Source organism: Coccinella septempunctata, chromosome 3 (assembly GCF_907165205.1).
Source record: "Coccinella septempunctata chromosome 3, icCocSept1.1, whole genome shotgun sequence".
NCBI lineage: Eukaryota > Metazoa > Arthropoda > Insecta > Coleoptera > Coccinellidae > Coccinella > Coccinella septempunctata.
The window spans coordinates 876,018-901,409 of NC_058191.1; the positions used below are offsets into that span (position 1 = coordinate 876,018).

The 25,392-nt window shown below is 38.6% G+C and overlaps 1 protein-coding gene across 1 annotated transcript in view; it reads left to right on the plus strand.

The window, feature by feature from the left end:
• Positions 1 to 25,392, plus strand: part of LOC123309016 (cadherin-related tumor suppressor) — a 314,561-nt gene that overhangs the window by 273,166 nt on the left and 16,003 nt on the right. The window contains exons 5-7 of the mRNA XM_044891856.1: positions 1,233 to 1,420; positions 6,674 to 7,096; positions 9,579 to 10,092. Of these exons, the coding sequence (XP_044747791.1) occupies positions 1,233 to 1,420; positions 6,674 to 7,096; positions 9,579 to 10,092 (1,125 nt within the window). The remainder of the gene's footprint in view (positions 1 to 1,232; positions 1,421 to 6,673; positions 7,097 to 9,578; positions 10,093 to 25,392) is intronic.

The window sequence follows — 25,392 nt, forward strand, 5'->3', positions numbered from 1 at the left end:
ATCATAAAGCAGAGAATTACGTAGAATTAGTGGAAACTATGCTTTCAAATTTTAATATTCTCGGCTGTAGCATGAGTATAAAAGTTCACTACCTCCACAGCCACCTAGATCGTTTTCCAGAAAACTTAGGTGATTGTAGTGAAGAACAGGGGGAAAGATTCCATCAGGATATTAAAACTATGGAAGATCGTTATCGAGGACGATGAGATAGCCACATGATGGCGGACTACTGCTGGAGCCTTCAGCGAGACTGCCCTAGTAAACTCCATTCTAGAAAATCGTATAAAAGAAAATTTTTATGTGATGAGTGACTAATGTAATTATGTGAATTAAGTTTTTGCAATAAATACTTAAATCCATGTGTCTTTGTTTTTTTTAACTGTCAATAGTAATATTATATATCATAACAGTTATAACGTAAATTATATACACAATTTTTTTTAAAAATCTCAAAAACTAGATCTGATAGACAAAATCTGAGAACTTTTTTACATTCTGCATCCAAAAATTACTCAGGAACAGTTAAAAAATCGCAGGCACCAAAATGTGTGTTGGCCTGTGTTATAGAGGAGGAAGTTAGGAAACCCTCATATCTCTAGTGCTAAAACCGACTACTTTTTCGTCTGTTTTTTTCCACATTTGACAATGAGATGGCGCTGAAAACGTTCTGTCAATGCAGATAAACTGTTTCATAATCAAAGGGCGCAATATTCGAATTCTACTTCTTCTATTGGAACTTAATTGCATTTTATTCACAGATATGTTCTCTACGATTTCATTTAGGGTGAGAGTTTTTGTACGATACTGTTGCTTTTTTCCATTCTTGACTACAGTCCATCAAGAATAGTCATGATTACAACATAACGGTAGCAATACAAACTGCCGTTCGATGGAGATCGAAAACTAAATTTTATTGACGTTAAAATTTACTGAATCAATAATTATTTCAGACCTTATTCAAGCGCTGCAACGTTGTTAATTAAAAAATAATATGCATGGATTTCCTGCATACCGGTCTGTATAGTCGTTTGAAAACAACAATTTCAATTGTGAGTGAACGAAACTCGATACTAAAAATTTTACTACTCAAATAATACGGGAGCTAAGGTAATACCTCGTTAAAAAGGATTCTGTTCAATACCATGAGGTGAACAAATCTTGGTTATTTTTTTAGTGTTTGTTTCATTGCATAATATGCCGTTCGAAGTGATTGATTCTCTTTCTCTTTTCAGGCAATAACGGAAAGATAGTGTACACAATATCAGCCGGAGATGACAAAGGAGATTTCAAGATATTGCCTTCGGGCGAGATTCTGGTTAACAAGAATTTGGATCGTGAAGAACAAGCACTTTACAATTTGGTAGTTACTGCTACTGATCAGGCTTCTGACCCCGAAGAGAGGCTATCGTCTACTGTACAGGTAAGCCTCGTGATTTTGTATCTGTCTGGTAGGGAAGTTGAATTTTGACTGATGAAAACCGAAAATCATCGAAGAATTGAATAGTTTAGTTCTCAATCAATAGCTCTGATCAGTTTCTCTGATATACAGGCCGAGTCTTTGACTTGTACAAAGATTAGATTCTTGAAGTCAAAAGAAACAATTCGGCCGATTCGGCCCTGGTAAAAAGATATAGCCATTTGAAGTTTTCATAATGAGCTGTACCGCCCCTGGAGAAACAAAATTATCTTCTCAATAACTAGCTAAATCTGTGACATTACAAATCTGTGGATCTTTTAAACAGAGTGGTATTGAGCCAAATTACCCAATTTTTCAAATTTCACAGTTTCATTTTAATTTTTGAACATCAAATTACTCGAAAATGGCGCATTATACGAGAAACTAGGAAGAATATTTTTGTTTTACAAAACATTCAAATATTCATTAGATAGCGTCCAACATAGTTGAGTTGAGTTCTTTGCTTTTTTGGTATTTTTACGGTTCGTAATGGTCATAATGAGAAAACTGGAAGACGTGGATGATACCTTGTGTTCGAAAAAGTTTCATCTGATAAATGCAAAATTATATTCCGAAATTCATTTCATTTGATAAAAGAGGTAAAGGAAAAAAGTGTTTCTTTTGACCTCAAGAATCTACTAGATATCGATTGAAATCGGATTCTGCATTTGCTGATACCTTTTAGGATTATCACTCCCATGCTCTGGAACAAAATCAATTAAAAAATTTAAATGAACAATTTGCTCCTGCGTCAATTCTTGGACTAATTTGTCAGGAGCAAATTTTGTTCCAGAGATTGGAAGTGAAAACCCTAAAAAATTTTAGGAAATCAAGAATCTGCTATTAGAATAGAATCAAAGACTCAACCTGTATATGATAAATATACAGGAAATCAAGAATCTACTGTTGAAAAAGAATCAAAGACTCAACCTGTATATGATAAATATACACATCTATAGAGAACCAAGTTCAACATACGATCCGATATATGATCCTCATTTTGCAAGTACCAAAAAAAAAATAACAAAATTATTCTTCAAGGTTTTAAAATTTTTTTTTCATAAAGATTTGGAGAAATTTGTCAGTACTCCTCTAATTTTGTGAATCATATCATGGATGAGCATTATCGAAAGACCGCATACATGTATCGTATCATGTTACCACCACATTCATCAATATAATTCATGTAGAAAATCCATCGATGATATTATTTTTGAAGAAAAATTTCGCAACAAATGGTGTCTGGCTATTCTGGAAGCGACGTGTCAGTTTTCGAGCATGTTATTCATATAAAACGTAAGTGATAGCGCCCACCAAAGTAGCGTAGCACTGACATGGCACATACATGACAAAGGCGATTCATAATTTTCAAATATCTCACATCCATAGACAAAACACTCACATCTGAGTGAAGTTTCAGTTATTATTTTGCATCGTCTTTGTCATGTATGTGCCATGTCAGTGCTACGCTACTTTGGTGGGCGCTCTCCCTTAGTTCGCAAGTCACATATAGTCCATTCAAGAATGATTGACATCCATGAAAGTCCAGACGCAGCTTAATATCTGATCATAAAAGAGCTTCGATAATTTCTGTAGTTTTAATCACAGAACTGGAATAAATAAATATAACCTAGAAAAACATTTGAAAAGAAGAAATATTCGAATTCAGAGCATATTAATCTGCATTCAGTATTGATAGAATAATGTTTTCAATTTGTACGAATGAATTATGGACATAAACAGCAGTACAAAATTCAAATTATCGTCAGTCAGTGGTTCAGTGCATAGATTCACTTATAATAAATCACTGTTCATTTACAATACCAACCTGAATTCCGCAACACAAAATCTTAACTTATGGACTATTACCAACTTAAATTCAATTTTTCATAGCCACCCGAGATGTCAATCATTCTTGAATGGACTATAATGCTGTATGCGTCTTCCTCAAATTTATATTTCTTCCGAAATATCAATTTTGTTCAGAAATTTCCTCAGATATTAGGAGAACAAATTAGTTCAGTCCGTTTTTTATGGTAAAAAAAAACATTTACTTCAAGACAAAATGAATAGTTCAGTTATTCACTTCAATTATGGATTTTCATCAAGTATCAGCCACATCGATTCAATTGACGATAAAGGATCAGGTGCTACTTGTACAAGCAAAAGAAAAGGCATGTTTTCCATGTAATTCATGATAATTGAAGTAGTGCCAGCATCATGAATATGTAGCTTGGGATTTGTTGATTCCTCAGTCAGTCGTTATTTGTTTTAGGCCCGGTACTTTCACCTTCGAATAAATTTTATTCACTGTCAATAAGTATCTGTCGAATAATTTCCTATCTGAAAGATACCTTATTTCGGTGCTTTCAGATGAAATTATTTGACGAATATTCTGTGAAAACACGGTATATTACTTTTCACTGATTAATGTAAAATAAGAGACCTCATTGTAGAAATTGTAATAATTCCAACTAGAAAGCAAATATTCCGTGAAAATCACACAAAAAATAACCATACATCCAGAATCTTGAAAATTCAACCAATAATGACGTACCGACATTCGATCTATGACAAATAAAATTTTATTGACGAGTTTCAATGACAGATTTATTCGATGAATAACACTATCTGAAAGTGAAAAGACTGCATTTTTACTTATCCTAAGAATAAGACTTATTTATCGAATAAATTTAGTTATTCGCACGTGAAAGTACCGGGCCTTAGACTCATAAATCTAGAAGATGGACTATCTGTCGAATCATGGAAAAAACATATCCCAAATCGATATGTTCTATTCTCTCTTTTTGCTCATTATCTGATTCAAATACGGAAAGGGGTTGTGTATGTAAAATCTTCAAATCATCAGTGAATAATCACGGCTGCGCCCATACGGTTCCCACAGAAACAAAATGGCCAGTCATCAATCCACCGTATCCCCCGAGTCGAGAAAATAAAGTCGATTTCCTGGATCTTTTCATCGAAAATGGCTCGGCCATTTACCAGCAGCCGTCCATAAGAAGGAATGCCCCGTGTGGTACAGTAGGCTGCCAAGATCCCACCTTAATGACAACGCAAACACTCGAACTCTGGCCGAACCGGGTTCCGTAATGACATAGCACCTAGTTTATTTACACACGGTCTTCTCGATAAATGCATAAATACCCAAACTCGTTGTCGGAAAGATGGAGATGCTACCGTTCGTGATGAATGAACTCTTAATATTCACCTGAAAATTACGGTGCTGGTCCGCCGTGTTTAGCAAGAACGTTCAGGGAAGCACAGAGGTACCTCGTACCACGGGCGCATTCTGAAAGAGTCATTCTAAAGGTCTGTATGCACGGTTGGAGTGCTGGTCGTCGGAATCCGGTCCTGTCGTTTACTCTTTTCAAAATGGACGAAACAAATAATTTGCAATGATCTTCAGAAGCTCTCTATTGGTATTTAAAGTACAGTATACGTGGCTTCTCGACACTAGATAGCGAGAAGCAGAATACACTTCAACTTATTTTGTTCTCTTTATAGTGGTTCATCCTTGTCAGTAACAGGGGTAATTGACTACGATATGTTCCTATATACCTTCGATTATTTTCATCATAAGGATCTCAGCCTCTCAGAATTGCGACCACCTGGATCTCTCGTCTCGTTTTAATTATCTACTAAATTAGTAGATTAGTAGTACTAATTCATACCTAAGGGAGCAGTCGATGATACTGACAAATCTGAAGGCTTTGCTGTTGCCTAATGAGTATCAAGGACTGGCTTCTTCAAATGTATGGTCCGCGTGCTTGCCAATTCTGGTCTCTTACATACTTATGTGTTCAGGACATGCAGAGTCTGCATGTATCATCTGTTGACTTTTCTATAAGGTACAAAAGATACCCAGTGTCTAGTCAATAATTCCACCATTAACAGAAACTCAACTCATGTCTGCTTTTGTAGCTCTTCCTGGTGTGGGTCGGTGAAAGCACTACGAATCTTTTCGGCAGTGCAAAGTCCAGAGAGGTTCTTACTAAATGTTGTTCTATTGACCACATCCCATTGCTAAACCGCTGCTTGGTATTGTTTTCTTCTTAAGCCCCTAAGAGGGTTGAGGGTTCAGCACCAGTAGGTGTTAACTGCTTTGATGCCCTTTTCCCACGATAATCATTTTTTCATGTTCAGCAATACCACAACGATCTGGTACCCACAGGAGAGTTACCTTATGGTTTGTGGCAAGTTGTTCCAAGGTATTACAACATTCCTTTGTCAGCAGAGAACCCTGACTAGGTGTATTCTGGGCCCATTGATTGGCCTGGATGTTTCGAAATCGAATATAGTTAGCATATAACATCAGAGTCTTACCGACAGGTTCAAGTTGATCAAGTATCCGCATAACGTCCAGGAAGGAGTTACCCTCCGAAGGATATTCCTATGGTTCATTAGACCAGATTAGGGAGTTTATATTGCTTCTTGACTAGGCTTTTCTCATGATTATTTGGACACCACTACACTCATGCACCAGAACATGGTACCTATTGGAAAAGACTAATGATCTATCTGAGACAATGGCCTTATGTCTACTGGTGTTAACTCTCCACTCAGACGTCTTTCATTTAGAACTGACTTGCATTCGCATTCGAGTTGAATTTTTTGTGGTACTCTTTCAAATATCATCTTTTGTTTTCTGCCAGCCCGAATTATGTAATCATCTTTGTCTTTATGAATGACTAGATCTTCTACTGTTAAGCACGTTGGTGACAAGCTCCACTCGAGAAATTCCGATCCTGTGATACCATTTTCTTTTTCATATTATGCAACGTCGATTTGAACCTCCGAGGAATTCGCCTCGGAGGAGTCCTTTCGTCCATGTTCCCCTGTCCCGGCCAGCGAACTGAAAGGAGCTGATTTATCGTTAACGGTAACCGTGGTGAGTTTGCAATAATATCATAGGCGCTCCCATAGCTGAAAATTGTGCGGAGGAGCGGTAGATTTAACAACGTGTCAAAAACGCGAAATGTTCATCGACACATACACACACCGCGAGAGCAAAAATTAAATTCGATTTATCCTCTCATGTTTGCACACGGAGAACGTTAACTGACTCAACCTTCCGAGCCACAATTACTCTTAGGTCACAATGAAAGTGCACGGTGAGGCAGTAACTGGCAGAAATTGGTATTTTAAGAATTTGCACCCGTTCGATCCCTGATAAATTATCACATTTTATTATTTCAGGTCACAATCACCCTGAGGGACGTCAACGACATGTCCCCGGTCTTCATAACGCCAAACGAAACCACGGTCGCCGAGAACATTCCGATCAACACGGTCGTGATGGCCATAAAAGCCATGGATAAGGACGAAGGAAGAAACGGCTACATCGAGTACTCCTTGGCCAACGATCCCCAGACCAACGGCGTATTTTCCCTGGGGTCCGTTGACGGACTCCTGCGGGTCTCAGGCAACATAGATAGGGAGCTGAAGAGCAATTACACCCTGCTGGTGACTGCGAGGGATAGAGGCGAACCGCCGCGTGCTACCCAGATGAAGTTGCTCGTGAAGGTCTTGGACGAGAACGACAACAGCCCAATTTTCGATCCGAAGCAGTACAGCGCTTCCAAACCAGAAAACGCATCCATTGGAACTAGTGTTTTACAGGTAATTTATATTGAAGGATCTTTTCATGTAGGTATTTCCACTATTGTTCAGGACTTTTGCTTCCATAGCAATTCAAAGAGTAATCTAAGAAATTATGCCTCTGTTTTATATTATTTCAATTCCTGGTTTTACAACTATTTAATACCTGTTATTTATTACTCATAAACTGAAGCGAAAACTCGCAGTTACAAGGTATGCAGCACATTCAAAACATCAATCAACGTGGTTTGCCATTTTCGATCTGGTAAGGTATGCTCTACATATTATATGATTAAGCGATGGTGCTTAAAATGATTCTTTTTACGAGGAGAAGGGTGCTCTGCAACATCAAATTTATTAGTTTGTCCTATATCTTGGCGTGATATTGGCCTCACACTACTTTGGAACAAATCCATTGAGACCCAATCGATTGATGCTAGTGTGATCTTTTGGTCTACTTATATTCATATTATCCTGATTCTCCGTAAGTACCCCTAAGAAGATCTGTGGCTTGTACGAGTTCGGAGAATAAGTTGTGTTCTGTGTAGGCTTTGTTACTGTGTCCTTACGCCACCTTAGGCACAGCGCTGTTAATTTGAACCCAACAGTGAATGGTAGCTCGTAACCGAGTGGACTAGACTACCTTGCGGTTGCGAAATATTGAGCCGACGCTTCTAACCACCATGCTAAGGACGCTTGCAGAGTATCTTCTTGGTGAGGGATGTGTCTTGAGAACACAACTCATGCACTGGTTGTTTACTGTGCTAGTGTGGGTTATCCTAATCTGCGCGTCTTTGGTTTGGTGGACTTCCATACAGAAGATCCTGTACCCGCACCATCGTGAATACCTGCCTGCCTAAGTATTAAAACGCTCTAAGCTCTTTCCTTACTGAAGCGATGGAGTGTCTGCTTCTGTACATCTCAAGGTTATTAAGGTGGCTATGAAAACAGCTCTCCAAGTCTGGGAAAAGAGAGAATGAATTGATAGGGGGCATCCTCGTTGAGATCTGTGGTCTACATCAATCGAACTTCTGATGCCTGAAAGTCCCACTTGGTTCATCGATAGCTCTGTGGTGTCCGCAGAGTGTGGGGATGGTGTTACCCCGTTTAAACCAGTCCAAACCTTAGGAAAGGACTGTTCCATAGTGCAGACTGAACTGTAACCTGTTCTTCTCTGCACGCTGGAGAACATTCGCAGAATATACTCCGGAACATCTATATATGTTGTGACTTCTAAGCCTTTGAGAGGAAACGCCTCAAACTGGTGACAGGGGTGCATTTACATGGCACCATTGAATCATTTAAAGAAAACAGGACTTACTAGTTGTTGCTTGTGCTACTGGTGCAGGGACACTAATGAAACTGTGGAAAATATTTTGCCCGCCTGTAGTATCCTTTTTCAGTTGATGAGAACACCTGAAAACCCAACATCCACTATTTTTAGGGTAAGATTGACTCCTCTCTGTCGACTCGGAGTGTTTGTATCGGTATGTCTCCGAGTATCGGTGAGCTACGAGGTCTTCGTTAACCTCAGAAGTCATATCTTGCAACTTAATTTGTTCTTGTTTTCTTATAATCCATATAGACTGTAACCTACCTCTGTAAACTTTCTCCTCATAAAAGATCACCTCGATTCTCAAATGAAAAAATAAGGAAAGGGTTGACATGAGTCAGGAAGGATTACATGACTCTCAGAAGGATAAGTTATTCAATCACTAGAACTGTTTCACTAAGACGATAGTATCTCAAGCCTGAAAATTCTTCAGCTATTTCTGTTCGTTGCGGAGTTTATAGATGGAGGGACATCTCATCATTGACTTTGCCGGCTTCATCAATGAGTCCATCCCAAGAATTTTCTATTCGATATTCGGAAATTTCATTCAGATAGAATGGTAGCCAAGCCACGCTGAGGGCCAAGGATACACATATTCTGGGTTCTCTGCTGACGTGGGAATGCAGTAGTAGGTACACCATCAAGCAACTGGCCAGAGTCAATAAGGTGACTCTCCTGTGGATGACAGGGCGTTGAGGTATTGTAAGAAACTGAAAAAGCAGATGAGCTCTCGGATAGGACATCAGGGTTAACCTCTGCTTCACCTGAACCCTTTTTTGGCCTTAAGAAATGTGCTGCAGCGGTCCAAATATGGGCACAATATATATAATCTTTGAAAAACAACCTGGCACAGGCAAAAAGCTCTGTGGCTCCTTCACTGACTTACACTAAACGCTACCACAAGGTGAACTCTGAACTTTGGGTTATGATGACATGGGACAGATGAAGTATGCAGAATCTGTAGATCGGAAAAAGAAATACCTAAACTCATATTATGCAAGTGTTTAGAATTACCTGTTTGGTAGGAGAAAGGATGCAAGTAGCCGCATTTCTGAAAGGCTTAGCCAAACTGTAACTTGGTTCAATGAAAGTGATAATAATACTTGTCCATAACTTCTTTCCCAAGAGACTACTACCGTAACACTGATTATTGTGATTTTTTACCATTAGGTATCTGCAACTGACGTCGACGAAGGTCTGAACGGACGCGTACGATACTCCATCGTCTCCGGCGACACCAATCGGGACTTCAACATAGCCGAGGACACCGGCGTGATCAGGGTGGCCAAAAACCTGAACTTCGAGAGGAAGTCCCGCTACCTCCTCACCGTGAAGGCGGAAGACTGCGCCGGCGACATCAACGGAGACGTGGTACGTTCCGACGTGGCCGAGGTGTCCATCACCATTTCGGACATCAACGACAACCCTCCCACCTTTTTGGACTCGCCCTATCTGGCTTACGTGATGGAGAACACCATCCCTCCGAACGGGGGCTACGTCATCACCGTGAAGGCCTACGACGCCGATACCCTGCCCTTCAACTCGCTGGTGAAGTACTTCATCAAGGAGGGAGACACCGACATATTCAGGATCAACGCGTCCACCGGAGAGATTTCGCTGCTGAGGGCGCTGGATAGGGAACTCCAGCCGGAGTATACGCTGTCGCTGGTTGCCATGGATACTGGTGAGTGTTGCATTTGTCTAATTTTTTTGTGCTTTAACGAAAATAAGCGTCATAGTTGGGGAGCCCAACTTTCGGGATTTACTGGAGCGTGGGGAGATACTTTGGACCCTGTAGGGTACCTCTACCAAAAATTAGATCTGTCTAGGGCAGCCTATTAGAGTAGTAATAAAAAAACGATAATAGTACATAATCGAGCGTGTCAGATATATGTCAGATATATGTGGTTAATTACATGTTTGAAAGTATATATTCTCTTAATATGACAATTCAAGTAAAGAAAATGTGTGGGAGGGCGCCAAACTTGCAGAAAAAAACGTCACGTGTACATTCTCGGGCGCGGTGGCTTCTTGTCTTATTTTGAAGCTGATTATTCAAGAATACTGATTACTGATTGCTGGGTGTGTTGGACGGATAAACCAAACCTGCCACTGCGACCAAGCGGTCTATTGTAGCACACAGGCAAGCTCGTAGAGCTAGATCTCTCCCTCCAGTCCCATCCTACTCAAAAAGGAGATGATGTCGGAGGGAAAGTGATTCTTGAGTTCCTCTAGGACCATCTTCGGAGAACCCAATATTCCAAGTCTGACCCTGTCTGCCGCCGGGCAGTCACAGAGGATGTGCTCAATCCTTTCGTCCTCCTCTAAGCAGAATCTGCAGAGCGGGTCATTGACGATGCTGAGTTTTTTAAGATGGGCTCTGAGTCTACAATGTCCTGTGAAAACCGCCATGATAGATCTAAGATTGGTTCTGGAAAATCCTAGTCAACGACTGGTGTATTAGTTGGGAGGCACTGAAATAGTTTTGTGCGAGTGACGGAGTCCAGGACGATTGCGCCAGTACTCCAGGACCTTTTGCCTTATCCAGCTGTTGTTCCGTTACCCGATGAAGGAATTGGAAATTCCTATACTTGGTTCCTGGCTAATAAGCGCTGATGTTGCGCATTCTCTGGCTAGACCATCCGATACTTCGTTGCCTCTGAAGCCAGAGTGTCCAAGTACCCAAATCAGTTGTAGTCTGTGCCGAGTTGCATTTGTCTGCTGAGTGAGATTTAATGGCAGCTTGACTATCCGTTAGGATTTTGACCTATCCGCCCAACCCATGTTAAGCAAATGGTTGGCGCAAAGATCAATGGGCGAAGATTTCTGCCTGAAATGCTGTCGCCGACTTTCCCAGACTGGCACTGAGTTTAGTCAGCGGTCTACGACTGTAGACTCCTGGACTCTGGAGCCATCACTAACCCAGCAAGGTCCTTGTAGATAGAATTCCTTGTGACGGAGCCATTCGTCTCTGCTTGGAATCAGAGAACTGAAGGTTCCATCCGTGCTGGTTCTTGTGATTATCTGATCAGTTCTCATGCCCATTACCTGGTCTGCCTTCAATTGGACTGCAAGACGATTGGGCACGAAAATGAGTTTGTCAGGCTCATTTACGGTAAGGTGGTGGAGCCTGTGGGTTGCTAGTCTTGCCTCTCCCTGGACAAAAATGTGAAGGGGAGGGAGGTCTAATAGCATCTCCATGGACGCAGTTGGAGTAGAACGGAATGCCCCCGAAATCATGAGGCATGCCGTTCTCTGGAGTTTCGAAAGTTTGTCTTGGGTTTTAGCGTGTTCAGTGCAGGACCACCAGGTGATACAGCCGTAGGTGATCAATCAACATAACCATAAACCACTTGTTTACGAAAAAATTGCTATTGCCTACTCTACTCGTTGAAGCTTGTGTCAGCGAGTGAGAATATCTCTTATTGAAATATTGAGATGATACAGAATACATCTTTGGAAAACATCAATATCCGCAAAGTTTGACGAGAAATTCATTAGAGTTGCTGATAATGTTAGAAATATGGGAATATCGCAAGGCTTTCAGGGGATTTCGTCAAGAATAAGGCTATGTTATTTCGACAGTTGACGTTTCGTCTTGAAATATCAATAGGCAAAACGCCAACTCTCGAAATTCCACAGCCTGCTTGGCGTCGAATTGAACTCTCATTATTTACAAGTCACCACGGTAGTAGTTTAACTTTCAAAGAGCACTTCGCTGTCGACCTCGAACTTTTTACGTTCGTATCTATAGTTTATAATCACGTCTTGATTTATCGGGCACCTCGGCCAGAATCTGTACAGTTTCCCGACGATAACTATGATTAACGAGAATTCGTCTAATAAACCATCCGGCGTTAATTTTGCATATTATTCGAGAGGAGGCAGATCTGAATCTCGATTTTCGCCCGTCGTCTCCACTGCGCCATTCATCATGTCACTCTCGTAGAAACGCGCCGCACGAAAAAAGAGGCTTTGAAGGAATGGAAAATGACCGCGATGAGTTGCGGCCGGTCTGACGAGCGAGCGCTCCTTTCTCGGTGAATGATGCGGCGGAAGTCGTCGTCGTATGGGTGGAATGTCGTCTTCCCTGGCAAATTCCAGGAATCGTGTGCCCTCGGGTAGGTTTTCCGAGTGGGAAACGTGACTAGGAAGGATGTCGATGATTACCTCGAAGTGGCTCCTTATAAATTTCTCAGTTACACCCCACGTCCATCGAAATGAGCACAAACTTCTTCTGATTAACGAAGAATCCTGGATTTGATACGAAATTTCTAGATTTTGCCTGAATGAATCATTTCTACATCATCTGTGTACAGGGTGATTCTTTGACTCGTACAAATATTGCAACAGTGAATTCTTGAGATTAAAAGAAACACTTTTTTCCCCTACAATTTTTTTGGATTCGGCCCTGTTAAAAAGATATAGCCACTTTGAGTTTTCCTAATGAGCTGTGCCACCCCTGGAAAAACGAAATTAAGTTAAAAATAACTAACTAACCACGGGTTTCACAAAACTTCTATTATCCGATCAACAATGTGACAGTCCTTCTATTTTAAAAACGTAATCACTGAAACCTTTTCATTTCTGAATGTATTGAAGAAGTTGGAATTGGATATCGATTGAAATTTATTCTGGGAGGATTCTGCATCTCTTCATAAACTTTTTAGGGTTTTCACTCCCAATCTCTGAAACAAAATCAATTAAAAATGAAATCAACGATTTGCTCCTGCGTAAATTCTTGCACTTATTTGACAGGATCAAATCAAATGGAAAAAATTGTTGCCTGACAATGAACTCAAAATAAATAACGTTGAAATTATAATTCTCAGTTGTAACGTTTCGGAGTCTATATCAGACTCCTTCATCAGACGAAAACTCTATTTTTGAAAATCTTCTGAATTTTGGCTTTTGTTTGACATTAATTGTCAACAAATTGTTCGGTAGGAATAGATCATATTTGGATCAATTTACTAAAGAAGGAACTGTCATCCGGTATTTTCAAAATTAAATGAATCAACGTTTCTATGCAGTCTCTGTTGATAATTAATGTCAAACAAAAGCCACAATTCAGAAGATTTTCAAAAATAGAGTTTTCGTCTGATGAAGGAGTCTGATATAGACTCCGAAACGTTACAACTGAGAATTATAATTTCAACGTTATTTATTTTGAGTTCATTGTCAGGCAACAATTTTTTCTAGTTAATTTGCTCCTGACAAATTAGTGCAAGAATTTACGCAGGAGCAAATCGTTGATTTCATTTTTAATTGATTTTGTTTCAGAGATTGGGAGTGAAAACCCTAAAAAGTTTATGAAAAGTTAGAATTGAGTATCATTGAATGGATGTATGAAAGATTACAATTTGATGCGAGAATGAAATTCTGAATTCTCATGTATTAATTATCCATTGAAAACAAATTGACGTTTATCGTTCAATCAAGCGTTGATTCTCCGATCAAGCTTCATGAAACCGGGGATAAATCTGTGACACTACACATCTGTGGATATTTTAAACAGAGTTGTGTTAGGCCAAAGTACCCAATTTTTCAAATTTCACAGTCACTTTTTGATTTAAACATCAAATTACTCTAATACTTTTATTCCACAAAACGCTGAAATATTCATTAGGTAGCCTCCAATTTAGTTTCAAGGGTTTGGTTATTTGAATTCTTGGTATTTTTATAAAAACTAGAATACGTGGGTGATATCTTGTGTTCGAAAAAGTTCCATTTAATAAATGAAAAACAATATTCCGAAATACATTTCATTCGATTAAACCGTTTGTGACATAATAAATTTTTTTATGGTTTCTCAAATGCCTGTATCTTTTAAACCGACCTGATTCAGAAAAAATGGTAAAGGGAAAAAGTGCTTTTTTGACCTCAAGAATCTACTTTTGAAATATTTGTACGAGTCAATGATTCACCCTGTACAGAAAACTTGAATTATTTCAATATCTTTATCTTTGGAAGAGCAGGTAATTTGTACCACTACGTTGGTAGTGTTTCGGTTTCCAGTGCATTATTGAAACTCACTCAATTTTACGTTGAAGCAGAACTTTACGGTGATTTTATTCAGCCTTCCTTAGACCTAGGAACGTGACCGCTATCTGCCAATGAGGCGAAACTCCATCTTAGTTCTAAGAAAGGCTGCATAAACCAAACAGAAATAAAATTTTCCCAGCATCATTTTCAAATTTTCATTAATAATTGTACGTTATTGGAAAAATACGAATCAGAAATTTTCTCTGCATGTTAATCATTCGAAAACTGGAAAATACATGAAAATATTCAGTACATAGAATATTCTCTCTTGCAGTCCCTCTTCAATACATATATGCCAAATTGAAGATCATTCAAATTGTAAGACTTCTTTAGAGTATCATTTGTTCTTTCTGAAACATATGTGTTCTCATAAAATAATATATCAAGACTCTACTATTGTACTGTTTGTCTCCAATCATCAGACTTTTATTTCTGTCATATGCACGTCAGATCAGCTTACTTTGACAGGGACGCTATTCTGCTCTCTGGACTACAGTTTATGATTCGCTATCGTCATATACAAGATGTCTGTAAAAAAATGCGAAGAGCTTGAGATGATTCCTTGATAAAAATAAGCAGGGGTAGCTATAACTTTTTTTTAAATCGACCTTCCTTCCAAGAACCAGCCTTTGGAAGGCGATGCCGAGTTGATAGTTTTTAATTATTTTTACGGGTTCTAAAGAACACTGAGTCATAAAACTATACATAATATGAAGCACTAAGTAAATGTTACTCACACAATTCCTTTAGTTCTCATAACTTAATTATTAGGGGTTGAAAATATCCATCCCTTATGATTTTCCTTCAAAAATTGTTCTCGTGGGATAGATTTTCGAAAAATAAAATTCTCTTATGGTTTCCCATTCAATTTTGGAGAAAAAAAGTCTCTTGCAAAATTTCGATACAGTCGATAATTTTCTCGGAATAAATAAAAACTTACAAGCAGTATACGAAGGTCTATGTGGTAGAGAGTTGATGCATGTATTTTAGCGGGTGGTAGTCATTTTATTGAACACTTACGATGAAATGGAATAAACAGTGATCAGAATAACTGCTTGTAAGTTTTTATTTATTCCGAGAAAAGTATCGACTGTATCGAAATTTTGCAAGAGACTTCGTTTCTCCAGAATTGAATGCGAAACCATAAGAGAATTTTATCTTTCGAAAATCTATCCCAAGAAAACAACTTTCGAAGGAAAATCATAAGGGGTTGTTATTTTCAACCCATAATAATAAAGTTATGAGATCTAAAAAAATTGTTTGAGTAACATCTACTTAATGCTTCATATTATGTATAGTTTTATGACTCAATGTTTTTTAGAACCCGTAAATGAAATTAAAAAAAGTCAACTCGTCATCGTCTTCCAAAGACTGTATCTTGGAAGGGAGGTCGATTTCGAAAAAAATTTATAGGAACTACCCTTGTCTATTTTCATCGAGGAATCATCTCCCCATGTCCTTCGCATTTGTTTACAGACACCCTGTATCTCACCAAGAGGCACTTGACAATCGACAGCAGACTCAGTTTTGTCGCCATCAGATCGAAGCCATCAAAGATCTCAAGGGATCTTCTTCTAAAAAAAAAGTTAGGAAGAAAAACTTGGACACATTTTGTCGGTAACGACTTCCTCACCTTCACTGCGGTAATTGCCGGGAAACTATGCAGATCCTATCCGCAACTTGGGTCAATAAATCAGACGTGATTATAAACGGCCGGGCTCTGAAAGTAAAACGTTCGAGGCCGATGATGAAGTGGCCTCTGAAAGATGAACTTTTTACTTATATGCGTTAGTGATGGTTTGAGGCCGTTCCGATATTTTCAGGGCTTCCTTTTCCACGACTACGTTACGTTGGGGCCTAATTGAGGCCGTGACAAATACATGATTGCGCGTGAAATTATGAGCCTAGCTCGAATATCTCTACAGGTGGAAGGACTTTTTTGGAACCCGCATCGGGGGAAAAAATGCCAATTACACCTAAAGCTACGACCACACCTAACCTACATGGAGGAATGTTCACGTTCGAATCTGCTATAAATTCTACATACAAGGCGATAAACTCCATTGAATGAGGAATCTTCATATTTAGTTTACATTTTTTTCAACTTTGACGCAAGTTATGAGGCTAGACGATTATGCATTTTTTATAGAAGAAGAAGAAGAAAATTAAGTGTATATCTTTCGCCCATTTTCAGATTTTTCACCACATTTGCAAGGCCCGTTTGCACCAATCCCTCTTAAAAGGAGTACTTAACTCAGCCTCGTTTAAATTTAATGGACGCTTAATTTTATTCCCAGTTGCACGAATGTGGCTTAACAGAATCTTAAGTAAGGGGCCCTTAAGTTTTTATATCTAGTGATATTTCAGTTTTTTATTTTGGTGCAACTTCATTCTAGTCCAATAAAGCCATTTCATTGGTTGGCCGGTTGCCGATGATCGTTGTCATTTCATTAACCTAACTTTATTGTCCTGTCAGTCAGTGTCAAGGATATTATTATAATATCAGACACGTAGGGCATATATAGTCAGCATTGATCTAATACGCTCGAGTATGTACACCTGACGATTTATCTTTACATCTTCGAAAACCATTTATACCTTTTTTTTCTTTTTACCATCTTATCTTCAAAAACCACTACTCCACGACGCTCGAGTAAACCCAGATTTATTCTCCAACTACTAGTGGTACAACTAGTGCAGTGCTTGTACATATTGTGAAGTCACTACAATCATTGCAAAAGATCTGAAGATAGTTCTACCAATGCAATTCGCTTTAATAAATATTTCATGAATAAAACTGGTGTGCGTTATAAAAACAGAGCAATAATTTCAAGATTTCTTATTTCATATTTGATCTTCTGTGGTCCAGTGCAGCAATATAGAACCTTAGAAGATAGATACATGGAATGGAAAATAAACATTTCAAAGACTGGAGTGAGATAGTTGCTTAGTGTCGCCAATCACAATTGAGACAGTTGATTCGGGCATCATTGGCGCATCAATTTTCAATACGAATAGACAGGACGCATGTGAATTTTTCAATAAAACGCCACAGCCTTAGTGTCGCTCTAGACAGAGAAACATCGAATGTGTGGACTACAAACAATTCATTCGTAGCACTGAATGGCCATTCCATGTATCTATGTTCTAAGTATAAAACGCTATAAAGATCCAGTCTTTCATCATCATATTTTGTGACGAGGATCATAGAGGAATATGCTCATACTTCTCCGAATGATCGAGATGACACGTCAAAATCAACGGCGAAACAACAATACCACAAATCAAATACCTGCGTTCGTAGGTGCGATAACCAGCTACCAACACTCAAGTTTTCCGTTTTCGAACGAACAAATAACGTCCGCTCAACCATCCTCCAAACGCAGCCATAAATCGAGTACCCCCACCATCTCGATCGTCTAACATCGCGTTAGAACCCGTACACATACCCTCCGCACAATACCAAGCCGCCTACATATCGACCAATCAAGTGGTCTCATGAAATCAACTTGATCACCCGGTCACTTATCAGAACAAACGAAGTATAAATCATTGGCGGTAACGAACTCTCTATGCGCCTTCTCTTTCTCACACGCTCATTATATAAATGTAACAGAACTGAATTGGCCCACGGATGTCTCCCTGAATGTCCTGCGAGAGATCGACCACGTCAAAGATGGGGCAGCTAGGTCTTCAAGAAACTTGGCAACGTTTCAACTATCATCGTCATGTTTTGAGGGGTTTATCATCTCGAAAACGTTCGTGAACTGCCAATATGATTTTTATGTTTGTCCCCTGTTCGAGGAACCTAGGTCACCTAGTTGTTGCCCTGAACAGGAAGTAGAAGCCTGCTGGAGATTATACTCCGACACCATCACATCAGCTGAAAGCTACCATCTTCCAGTTATAAGTTGTTAGGTGAACACTAATATTGTTGTTCGCACGATCGAACCCTAGTGCTGCCTGCAGGAGAATCTGGCAGCAACTGGCATCATTTCCTGTAGCTTCGTGGAGTATAAACAGGCACAAGGTTGAATGAAACTCTCCTCCAATGTTCCAACGGCACTAGACTTGCACTTGAGACGTTGGCCAGTCAGACATCCGCTCTTTTCTGGATAGGATCCATGAGTTGCAATGAAGTTTGGGTGAATCTTCTTGATGCTTTATTGGCATCCTTAGAAGTTGACAAAGATTTCAAAAGTTCGGAGAACCAGTTGTTTTCTGTCTAGGCTTTGTTACTGTCTCCTTACGCTGCCTTAGTCACAGCATTGTTAATTTTCCGAAGGAACTTTTTGGTGCGTTTCTGTCTCCTCCAGAGTAATTATCTTTCGGTTTTTGTCTTGATTATGGTTGTTACATTGTTGGCATTGAATTATTCTGTACTGCGCCTTATCAAAGATATTTATTTATTCAACAGAGGAACAAACACAGGTAAACAAATACCCAGAAAAATGTTCACAAATAAATTAATCTATTACAGAGGTACACAAAAATTAATCAAACTAAACTAGTATAAATTGAATATTATAAAAAGATGTAACAAACAAATACACTGCATTGTCAACTACATAACCTCACCCCCCAAATCATTTGAAAATCTCAAGAAGTAACATCTTAAATATTTCTTTACTTTATTTTCATCGTGATGAAAGATATCAATCATAGTTTTGAAATGGTTGCACCGCTCAAGTACCCTTACAATAGGGGAATTTTTGGCGTTGTTAGTACATCTCAAGGGCAGGACGAAGGTGTCCAACTGTCTTAACCTCCTTAATGGAGCATGAAAGCAAAACTGCGAGATAAGCCCCGGCGATTCCAACCGATTACTAAGCAACTTATGAGCATATATAATCGAATTCTAGAACTAAGACCCATAACAATGATTTAAAATCATCTATAGAAGCCTGTATGAAAAATCGTGAGCGGTAAATAGAAGATATTCATTAGGTGGTTGTGTTGGTAGAAATGTGTAGTGAATACAGGATTTTACCGAGATAAAGTTTTCGTATCAGAAATATTATATTATTGTTAATTCGAACATATTAATTGTCAAAACTCAGCAGAATTGAAATGAATGTTTATCAATTTAAAAGTGATCTAAGATTTGATCTTACTTGCCTTCATGATACTTCGCTAAATTTATTAATTCGATATGTTTCCAAAATGTGTATAAAATGGAAAAAAGCCCATGTCCGACACGAAAAAATTGACGAGTGGCAAAATGGGAGGGTGATTAAGATGGAGATAGTGGAAAAGCCTGCAGAACGCAGTTTATAGATCGTTAGAATTAATCGTCCTACCAGTCTTGCGTGGAAAAGCAAGTAATTGACAATTAAATTGACCTCGTATTCCGTTCGACCGGAATTGAGATATCTTGTGATTGTATCTGAATTTTTGAAAACCTATAAGATTCAAGATGCACCAAGTGATACTCTGTTAGACGATCACATTGCAACAAACTCAGCTAGGTTTATCAATCGTTATCGCTTCCTGATCGATCTAGCCAGATATTGAAATTTAATGGCTTTATTGGCGAGGAAAACCCCTATAAAGGTATTTGTTGTACAATCATGAGCACTTGCGAACGTTATAAAAGTATTAGCAAAGATAAACTGGCCATTCAATAATGAGCAACTTACTGAAATTGCATGTGGTAATAAAGGCAAATATGTACCAATATCTCGTTAGAAGATTTTCGATCAAGATTTCTTAGAAACTATTAGCTGCGGTTGAACTGTTCTTGTCTACATTCAGTTAATTTTAAAAACCAACTTTAGTAATGGAATTTTTTAACAATCTGGTGATATCTAATATAGAAATATTCTTTTGGTAAAGAGCATTACAGCCATGAATGTTTACGCGACCAGTCTTGGAATCGTGTTTTGTGGAATATATAGGCGAGAATTGGAAATGAGTTGGGAAAAGGATAAAAATTTATCCCAAGAAGACAATGTTTGTAAGAACTGGTAACCATTGAATATATGAAGACCTAATAGTTCCCGTTATATTTCTCATAGAAATATTTAGCTATGCATACATTTCTTGCACATGAACACTATTAGCCCAAACGGGGCAACAGTATTCAGCAGCCGAATAAAAATCTAGGCCTGCCGTTTGAAAAGTAGTTGCATCAGCGCTCCATGAAGTACCAGCTAGTTTATACAGGATATTAATCTTAGTTTTCAACTTCAGACGCAAATTTTCCATATGGGCTTTGAAATTCAGCTAGGAATATAGCTTCACTTCTAGATATTTTGGATTGAAGTTGTGTTCCAAAAAAGAATTACCGAAAACTACGCTCAATTTTCTATATTTTTAATGATTATTCAAATGGAAACACGAAAAACCTCGGTGTTATTTGGGTTAGGACGCAAACGCCACTCGAAAAGGTAATTTCTCAACATTTCTGAATCTCTAGATAGATTATTCAATATCATCAACGTATATTAATTTCTCAGAAAAAGTAGAAGGGATGTCACACAAATATAAATTGAAAAGAAGATCTAAAGCTGATCCTTATGGAAGACCGTCATTCAAAGTTTAGAAATTACTTCTATTACCATCAACAAAAACACATATTTGTGGTTACATATATATATACTCCATTCACATTTATTTTAGCATTCGGTTGGCCATGAAATAATTTTCTCAAGTTTTCGTAACTAGAACGGAGTAAGGTTGGCACTCATGAAATGTCGTTAATGTCATAACGCCCTTGCCACAATACAATAAATATCAATTTTTATTACGAAAATGCCGAAAGTGATTGAAAAAAGAGACAGGGTTTCAGGAAGTGCTATTTAGAATTCAGTTCCGCTCATTCAAATAGTTATACCCTGATATTCTAAAATCCACAATACGTCAGACAGTAGCAAATATATTCAATGTAAGAGAATTTATATAATGTTTCATCTGGATCTAAACGACTTATATTTCAGCTGAATATTTCGACAATCAGAAAGATTGTGAATGAAGAGGATGACAAAGAATTATTTTCTATTGGGAGACCCAAAAAAGTGGTGGCATTTGAGAATTTTATGTTTGAGTGAATTAATGCGAAAAGCTTACTACTGGATTTTCGATGAATGTCATCGTAGAATAAGTTCCCGAAAATTGATTTTTGTATTTTTAATTTGACTTGTCCTATATATTGTAAATGTCTTGAGGTACCAATGAATACCTAATTATTATTATTATATCAATATATTAAGATGAACAATACACAAATACGCGGCAGTTGTCCTGTTAATTGTTTATTCATGTGAAATTTTTGTTCAAAGGTAAAGTTCATCTTGACTTGAAACTTCCTTTAATTCTTTTTACTTATATTGATGCAAGATGATTTTTGTTGAAGAATTTAACGTTCTTGTAATTCCTTCGGGAGATACCCATTCCCAACCACTGCATCATATGCATTTCATCTTCGGGTTAATATTTTTGAAATCTACAACTGATGTAACGTATTCAAACTTTAGCCAAACAAGATAACGAACTCCTCAAGCTAGTGCACATTATGATATTATACTAATCTCTTGTATTTTCCATGCAATTAACTGGATTTGGTATGCCTTCAATCAGTTTGTATAAACTTCAATTATGTTCGTCACATATATTCCGAAGAGATTCGACATTGTGATAAAATAAGTAATAACAGAAACTTTTACGTAGAATGGGCAACATAGCGTTGATTTAAAACCCAAAAATGTTTTGACAAGCGTCATAACCACACATTTTCGTACTATACAGAGTGAAATGTGTCAAATTTCCATGGCCAACCGAGTGCTAAAATAAAAGTGAACGGAGTATAGTTTCTTATCGCTTTTCCCGAGCAAGATCACATTTTTTTTTTTTTTTTTTTTTTTTGGTGTAGCAGGGGGAAAATCTGCAAACAGACGCACACACCCTCTCCTGAGGGGGAACAGTGTGGGGATTCTCACTAGCTCGAGACCCACTAAAAACCCTTAACTGCTTCTTCATAGGTTCCGGGCATTTTGCCTATTAACCAGTTGACTCTTATGGTTTCTGGACTCTCACACGATCGTAGTCGTGTTGATATTTGTATGCTGCCTATAGCTTTTATAGGTTAAGCTCTTCTTTGGTTACATTTGAATCCTTAACTGATCTCTCGGTCTTCGGTGGTAGGTTCTTGACCTTCTAGCTTCTTCTGTTGGATCGTAGTCGACTAATCTTCGTAGTTCCTCATTTGGATGTTGTTTGGCTTTGTCGAATATCCTTTCCGCCTTTCTCTTCATAAATTCTGTAACTGGTTCCCATTCCAAGTCCTTGTAGATTTGTTTGTTCCTAACAAACCAGGGTACGTCCATCGCCATTCTAAGGAGTTTATTCTCAGTGGCCTGTATTCTCTTGATGTGGGTCTTGGCTGCGAAGCCCCATGCCGCCGATCCATATGTGAGTTGTGGTCGCGCAATAGTTTTAATCATCGTCAACTTGATGTTCTTATTCATATGACTTCTTCTGCCTATGAGTGGATAAAGTTTACTCATTGCGGCTTTTGTTTTATCAACAGCACATTTGATGTGGTTTTTCCATGTAAGTCCTCTGTCAAGCGTCACTCCTAGGTATGTTGCTTCATTTTTCCATTCAACCTCTTGTCCATCAACTTCAAGGTTTTCTTCCATCCTCAATCTTCTCTTTTGCAGTAATATTGCTTGAGTCTTTCTTCCATTGATTTGGATTTTCCATTTGATGCACCATTTGAGTAATTCATCTATGGCTTCCTGCAGTCTCCGGTGTATGATCTCTGGGCGTCGATGTCTGAACGCTATTCCTGTGTCATCTGCGTACAAGGTGAGCATATTCCTAGCATTCTTCGGGATATCATAAACGTATATTACGTAAAGTAGAGGTCCAAGTACCGATCCTTGAGGCACTCCCGCTTCCAATTGTCTGGTTTGAGAGGTTGCTCCATCTATCTTCACATAAAAGTTCCTATTCCTCAGATAGTTCCTTATAATCTTGCATAGTTTGGTCGAATATCCTGCTTTTTTCATCTTGTAGATAAGGCCTTCGTGCCATACTCTATCAAAAGCTCTCTCGATATCCATCAGAACTAATCCTGTGGCCTGTTTTGTCTGCATTCCTTCGGTGACGTATTCTATGAGCCGTAGTAATTGGAGTTCAGTCGAGTGTTCTCGTCGAAATCCAAATTGTTCGGGTGGGATTATCTTCAACATTTCTGTTTCCTCATTCAGCCTTTTGGCGATAACCCTCTCGACGACTTTTCCTAGTGCTGATAGTAGGCTGATTGGTCTGTAATTTTGAGGAAATTTCCGTTCCTTTCCAGGCTTGTTGAAAACTATCATTTCTGCAGTTTTCCATCTCTTTGGATAGTATTCGGTCCTCATCACTCCGTTTGTTATATTCGTCAAGGCTGCTATTCCTTTTCTAGGCAATTTCTTCAACATATAATTCGTTATCTTATCTTCTCCCGGCGCTTTCCTGTTTTTCAATTTCATTATGATCTCTTTGATTTCTGTTGGTGAAGCCGGTTTTGGAATGGTTTCGGTTTCCGGTGGTTCCATCATCAGTTCTTCGTTTGCCTCCACTTCTTCTTCTAGATCTTCATTGTCATCATCATTTCTGTAATTTATTCTGGCTTCTCTCTCAATTGAGTCGGCCAGTGCTTCGGCTTTCTCAAGTCTCGTATATACCATTCCGTTTGCTCCATGCAGTGGAGGTATAACTGTCCGTTCTCGTCGTAAGCGTTTTTGCATTTTCCAAGCCGAGTGATCTATTGTATTCAGTTCCCTTAATCTCTGGTGCCATCTGCTATTACGTAGTTCTGTTAAAGCATTTTTCAATATCTGGCTATGCTTATTCAGTTTCTTCTTGTCTTCTTCTCTTTTTGTTGTTCTGTAGATTTTTCTGAGTCTTCTGTTCTTTTTTATAAGTTCCTTTATATCCCTTGGCGTATCTCCGTGTGAATGTTTCGGAATTGGTTTCCTTATTCTCTTGGTGCTTTCTTCATAGGCTTCTTTTATTTGATTTTCCAATTTTTCAACTGCTTCATCTAATTCATCCCGGGTGTTTATTTGGGGAATTTCCGTGATTTTCTCCTGAAGTAAATTCTTATATTTCTCCCAGTCTGTGCGATCCTTGGTTTGTGTCTCTTCTTCGTTTCTTGGGCCATGTCCCACTATGAATTCTATGGGATTGTGGTCTGAAGTTCCGTCTTCTATTGTATCAATGCTGATTTCTTCAGTGATGTCTTTCATAACGACAATGTCCAGTACATCAGGTAGTCCATTTACTCTTGGTATGTAGGTAGGTATATCAGGTCCTATTACAACTGCATCAAGTTTTTCAGCATAAATCTTCAGTCTTCTCCCGTTGGTATTTTCCACTCTACTATTCCATTCCTGCGATTTGCAGTTAAGATCACCAATTATGATTTTAGGGTGTCTTCCTTCTAGTAGCATTTTTAGATCCTCTTCCAGCATGTCCTTATCCGGTGATTTATAAGTCGAAATAATCTTCACTTGCCCTCGATTAGTATTCACAATAATCGATATTGCTTCTACTTCTTGTCCATTGAATATTTGGTCGAAATGGTGATCCATATTCCTTCTAGCCAGTATAGCAACGCCACCTGTGCTGTTAGGTCTATCATTTCTGTAAATATCGTAATTGGGAAATGCTATCCGAACGTTGGGGTTAAGTCTCGTTTCTTGGAGAGCTATGACATCCGGTCTCTTCTCTTCGATCAGTTCTTCGAATTCTGATCTGCGGGCTCTCAATCCTTCGACGTTCCAAGAGACGATTATGAGATTGTTCTTTATCGTCGTGTCAGCCATTAAATATTCTTAATAATTTGCTGCATCTTCTTCTCAATCTCTTTCTCCAGATTCTGCATCATCGTGCTGAGGAGGTTTTTCGTGAACTTATCCAGTTCCTCAGTGATTCCAGAAATTCCTTTTCT